Source organism: Coturnix japonica, chromosome 6 (assembly GCF_001577835.2).
Source record: "Coturnix japonica isolate 7356 chromosome 6, Coturnix japonica 2.1, whole genome shotgun sequence".
In the NCBI taxonomy this organism is placed as follows: domain Eukaryota; kingdom Metazoa; phylum Chordata; class Aves; order Galliformes; family Phasianidae; genus Coturnix; species Coturnix japonica.
In genome coordinates this window covers 24,906,509-24,912,558 of record NC_029521.1, presented here as the reverse complement: position 1 = coordinate 24,912,558, position 6,050 = coordinate 24,906,509, and the positions used below count along the sequence as shown (strand labels likewise).

General features: G+C 38.5%; 1 protein-coding gene across 2 annotated transcripts in view; it reads right to left on the bottom strand.

Moving 5' to 3' along the window:
* Positions 1–293: 293 nt before the first annotated feature.
* FAM160B1 (family with sequence similarity 160 member B1) overlaps positions 294–6,050 on the bottom strand; it is a 33,181-nt gene continuing 27,424 nt past the window's right edge. For both annotated transcript variants that reach the window (XM_015867367.2, XM_015867368.2), the window contains 3 exons: positions 5,427–5,567; positions 4,195–4,298; positions 294–4,098 (listed from right to left, as the gene is read on the bottom strand). In XM_015867367.2, the coding sequence (XP_015722853.1) occupies positions 3,993–4,098; positions 4,195–4,298; positions 5,427–5,567 (351 nt within the window). In that variant the 3' untranslated portion in view covers positions 294–3,992. The remainder of the gene's footprint in view (positions 4,099–4,194; positions 4,299–5,426; positions 5,568–6,050) is intronic.

Sequence of the window (6,050 nt, the reverse complement as noted above, 5' to 3'; positions counted from 1 at the left end):
TACAAAGATTGAACATCTTCTCAAGGTCATCTAACCAAAGCCTAACATGGGTTCTGTAATAATAGAAGCAGCTGCTTCACTGAAATTAATAAATTAACTTCTATTGAGAATATCCCCTTCAATCCTGCATGGTTTTTTTTTGTTTGTTTGTTTGTTTTTGTTTTTTAGCACAAAAAGGTGGATTTTCTTGCAACTTCTTTTGTAAAACTTAATGCTGTATGTCTGGTAATGTGTCTGCTTCAGCATGTTTCATTGGAAATCCCACACCTGCGAAACCGTGGCAACACTGTCAGTAAGTGACCTACACAAAGTTTAATAGAAAAATTTTACTGAATATCCTCTGTTTAATGTAAACAAGGCAGGAGGCAAAACAAGGAGCATATATTTGATATAGTTACACGATTTTACAGGGCACAGAAGCTACTGAGGGTTATGGTTTCAAAAGCCATGTATGATGCACAATATCAGGTCACTCCCAGTCTAAGCACATCACTTAGCATTGAGACAGCGAGTTGAAAAAGAAATGTCACCTGTGAATTCACACAGCAGCTTATGGGAGACATTACCATGCATTCACAAAGCCATTCCATGATTACGGTGCCCTGTAAAACCATGTGCAACAATCTTTACACTAATCGTAGTGTAAGCAAGCTTGGGATTCTGGTTCTCATATATATATAATCTATGTATATATATATACATAGGTGATGTACAACCAGACTCAAGCTGTGTATCAAATCACAGCTTTTATATTGCACAGACAAATACATAGTAAGAACGTTACACAGACAGGATCTGAATACCAGGAATATTACAGTCATATGGGAAAACAACTAAAGACAAACTTGTTCTACTGGAGCTTAGCACGTGGCGTATTACAAAACGTTCTATATCAGAGTCTAAATCAAATACATACTATAAATGGAAAAAAAAGAAGTAAAAATGTGCATATTTACACACGTGCGTCAGGGTTAAAAAGTAGTTTGCATTTGCTTTTTGAAATCAAAAGTTATTCTAGTATTTCTTCTCAAGCATTTCAATCTACTGATAATGGCCATAGTTTCAAAGGTGATAAGCACTCTCATTTTCTGCTGACAGCTGGAGGGTCTGCTTATACTGTCAACTCCAGGCCATGTATTTCCTCAGGTGCCCACCTCTGGGTAATAAATAACCACATACAAACACAGAGAGAAACAAAACGGGCACCTCAATGACATGCATAGATCAGAAAGGTGAAAACATGGACCTCGACTAACTAAAAAAAAAGTGCATGAAAAGTATCACTAAACAAAATTAAATGAGATCCGACTCTTAAGGAAGATTAAATCACTTTTACAAAAATAAATGCCATTGTCACCATGTATGGTAATTAAGTTGTCTGTAGGCAGCACTCACAAATCTATAAGGATTGTTTCACTTAATAGGATGGATCAATTTCTTACAAATTTATCAGCTGAGTCTCTCTGGTTCTCAAGAACACTGCTGCTGTTGCTGAAGATTTGGGTATCAGTGAAAACAACATCGATGCCAATGGTTTCACTTAAGATCAGGCACCTCCTGAATGGCTTTACAAATTATCACATTGCTTGGAAAGCTCTTGCAAGTTTCGTTCATAGCAGTATCATCACTTCCAGTTTGCACTGAAATTAGGACATCAGAAATATAAACATAAAGAATAAATAACAGAAATTTGGAGGAAAAAGTAATTTAGCACAAGCAAAAACCAACAAAGATGGAGGGAAGCATCAGCATTTGTGCCCAACAGCTTGACTTTATCCATGCAAGAAACTGTAATTTAGGAAAATTACTGAAATTAAGCTTCACCTAACTCAAGTAGTTTAACTGCCTGTCTGAACTGGGATCTTAATTATAACAAATGCTTGTATTAAAAATCACTGCATAGACATATGTTCTATAGTACAAGTCAAGTCTGTTGTATTAACACAGCTTCTAATATGGCTAAAACTATTTGCTACTTTCAAGGCATATTTCTAAACAACAAAAATGAGAAAAGTGACTTTTTTAAACATTGTCCTACGCTGCTAATTTGACCTGAAAACGCTTCATGGCTAATGGTGGGGAAATAGAAGGGCGAGGAAGCCAGGTTGGTTTTCACTTTGTTTTGTTTCCTGGATTTATCTGCAAAAAAACCCCAGAATCCTTTGTTACAGGGACCACTGAATGCAGGTTTTATTTGTTAAAGTATTTTCCCAGTTGCCCAGTCAGACTTTCTCCCCAGCTGAACCTGTACGGGAGCTTTTACGGCAGGACCATCTTTACTGCCATGACAGGAATAAATTTAGCCCATTAACTGTGACAGTTCTAATTAATCTAGTTTAAATGGCCTCTCAGCATCCATACTGGATAAATATATATATATATATTTAAAAAAAAAAAAAAAAAAAAGATGAAAAAATTAAAGGCATGGGTTCAGAGCAGAATCTGACCCTAGGTAGAGTCATATGAATACAGATGAATTCTAGTGACTGAATTTGTCCATATTTGCATATAAGCAATCAAATCAGAAATGGACATTAACTGTGCAAATAGGATACTAGGAAAGACAAAGAAATATAGTGTAAACACAAGGAGCTGAACTCTACCTTGCCTGCCTAAGCTGTTACAGGAAGGGAAAGAGGTGCTATACACCTGCATAGATAACAGGACAGCTCTCTCACCCAAATCAGTGTGTGTGCCTGACAGGGTAAGGCTCAGCCTCTCAAACCTCTACCAGTGCCTATGCAGCAGGGAGCCCCAAATTCTGTCTGAGGAGCAGCTGCCATTGCACTGGAAAAATAGAAGCAAAGCTCCCTTATGTCTGAGCAATGCAAATGGGCTGAGAGCACTCATACTGAAAAAGAAATTCACTGAGATAAACTTCTGTATCCCAGCACTATGCAAAACAGGCACGAATTTTGGTCCTACATATGGTATCAACACTTTAACTGAATTGGTATTAGTCAATCTTGCTGGGCACTACTGCCAGGGTTAGATAAACAATAAAAACATTTCTAGAATTATAGAACATATATGTTGCCGATTTCCAAGGCACAAAAGATTGTGAAACCAATTCAAGCTAAACAGCAATTAAAAAGAAATTAAAAATACTGTTTCTGCAACAGCATCTAATGACCTATAATTAACTTCCCTGTAAAGGTGACAAGAGCCAAGCAACTGGAGTTCACATGCAAAAACATAAAGTAAATCTAGTTACACTGATGACCTTAAGAGCAATCACTTGGAAAGACAGAGACAAATATGATCTAAACATGTATACTTCAGATATTTGTTATGGATGTGATCCTGAATCTGGGTTAGTTCACTAGTATGGGTTTCATACTAATATATCCCCTGCAGTAATCCACAGGGGAATCAAGCTGAGAGTTGTCTTTAAGGTTCATCACAAGAAAAACCCTCATAAATACATATTTCTGTCTAGGAACTAGTGGATTCTTTGAACCTATCTTCATTTTTAATTCAACTATAATTTTGATTGCATTTACAACTGCAGGTGTGATTTCCTTTTGCATATCCACTTGAGAAGAAAAAGAATCAGGACATATGAATGTTTTCAAATTACTTTGCTGTTTAGAAATAATATGGTCACAAAAAGAAAAATTGGCGCATGTGAGCCCCAGAACATGTACAGACGTAACTCCCTGCACATTGTCATCATAACAGAAAAACAACCAAGGACTGATGTCTGTGGTTCTTCACGCAGCTTTTGCAGCTCTTCACACAGTGGCTAGAAATGCTGCGTATTGGTTTCTCCCAAAATGCCTTTAATCATATTCTAGGTCTGTTTCAATCCATCTCCCTTGCAATGTGGTGAATGCCAACGACTGGTGAAAGTAATCTAACTTCCGATTCTGCCAAAAGCCAACAGGGACTTTGCCAGGAGATGCCACCTCTTCTCGTCTGGGTGTTGTCAGTAGTCTTTTAGACTGAAATAGGCTAGGTGATCTTACAGCCTGGCCACTCATCAAGGCTGCTTATGGTGTAGATGAGGCATGGTACTTCACAAACGCAATCGCCGCCAGCTCTTTGCAGAATTCTTCCAGCACAATCACACCCTCTAGTAACGTCATGTGGTCAATGCTGAGAGAGAGAGGATAAAAGAAGAGCAGAGGGTCAGGACTGCCATACACAAAACCCAGCCGTGGGTTCTGGAGGATATACAATGTATTTACTCACACAGGCCCTTCAGGCTCTAAGCCCAGCAGGCGTTTTCTGACCAGCAGAAGTTTGGGAGTGAAATCTGGGATGCGCTGGATCCTAACCATGAGGTCTCCAACCACCTGCAAAAGTACAACACCATCAACACACAAAGTAACACCTCTCTGTGACTGGCAGCAAGAACAAATGACAGCCTACAGTGCCTGGGACATAAAGCCACTTCACAATCATCACAGATTCACAATGTAATACTCAGAATAGCTGCACTGTGTCAATAAGGGTGAGTGGTCATAAGCACTGACAACAGTAACAGAGCCAAAGACATGAATGCAGAAAGCAGAGATAAAACAGGACAGGAACTCTGAAGCCTTACTTGCTACTGCCATAAATGATATTACTCACTTATTTTAATTATGTCAGTGATTAATTTGCCTTGGTAAATGTTGATGCAAGCAACTGACCAGTAAATTCACTAGTTTAGGAAAGAACAAGGGGAGAATGAAGATTATAATTGAAACGGGGAAGGCTACTGGGAAAAGGGGAGTTAAGCCCACTGTTAGTATTGGCAGGCATCATTAATAGGCTCTTGACCAGCTTAATAACAGCTGGTGTGGGGGGTAGCTGAGGAATCTCTGACTGAGACAACTGCAGTGTGACAGGCACACAGCCAGCTCTTGTAGGATGAAGGTCTGGCAGGAAGGGATGAAATCAGAGGGAGAGGAAGGGGACTTCCAATATATCTAGCACTTCATGGTTGATTAGAATCCAGAAAAGGGTCATAGACTGGACTGCCAAGAACAGCCTTCATCAGAAAAAAAACAGATGAGCAGAGAGATTCACCAAAGCACAGGTGTTCACTACTGTCTCCTGTTTGTGCATGAATCAATGCCATCTCTTTCCTGTCCAGGTATAAATCTCTATTTTGTTCTTACAGCACTACCTGATGTCACCTGGTCCAATTTAAAGCAGCATCTTTGCCAAAAGGGATATTTTATATCTACACTGAAACCAAGCAAACAAACAAATTTGAAGACATGTAGAATCAGAATGACTGATGAAAAATAGATTTTTCAATATTTTTGGCAGAAAATATGGAATTCTGATTTCCAAATCAAGAGCATAAGTATCTGTTTTCAGTAGGAAGCCATTTGCCAACCTAAACTATCCAGCTTTAAGTATCATGCTACAAAATTACTAAATGTATCACTGCTGTACAGCCATATATAAACATTAACTGTGTGTTTACTCACCCTGACAATAACGGAGAAAAGAGACCTGCAGCCAGAGGCCAGGTTTATGTACGGATCCAAAAGGTATTCATGTATATGAGGATGGGGAAACAAGGAGAGTTTGGACAACACTGAAGTAACCTGTAAATTTACATCATAGGGCTGCAAAAAAAATAAAAAAATAAAAAAAATGGAAAACAATGTTTTGTTATTTTCATGCTTAGTTCTATTCATCCAGCAAATGTTTATTTAACTACTAGAACCTTACATACAGAGCTAGAAATATATAAAGATAAAAAGCCAGATTAGAAGACAGGCCCAAACCCTGTCCCACAACAGGAGTGAAGGGAATATGACAGTCCAGCATTAGATATTAACTCCATAACACCTTCAACCACACAAAGCTTTTGCACACTTCTTGTTTATTGCAGGATTATAAAGCCTATTCCTATAGAATCATTCTTCATCTCAGCAGCTGAAAAAAGAACTAGATTAAACATCTTGCTTCGAGATGACTGCAAACCATACAAGCTCAGGAAACTGAGAGTGATAAATCCCCATTTACAGCTAACATTCAATTTTTCCTAGAAAGAACCATGGCAAGAGTTGGACAGACATTCCCTTGTTAAAGGCCTATGCCAGTCT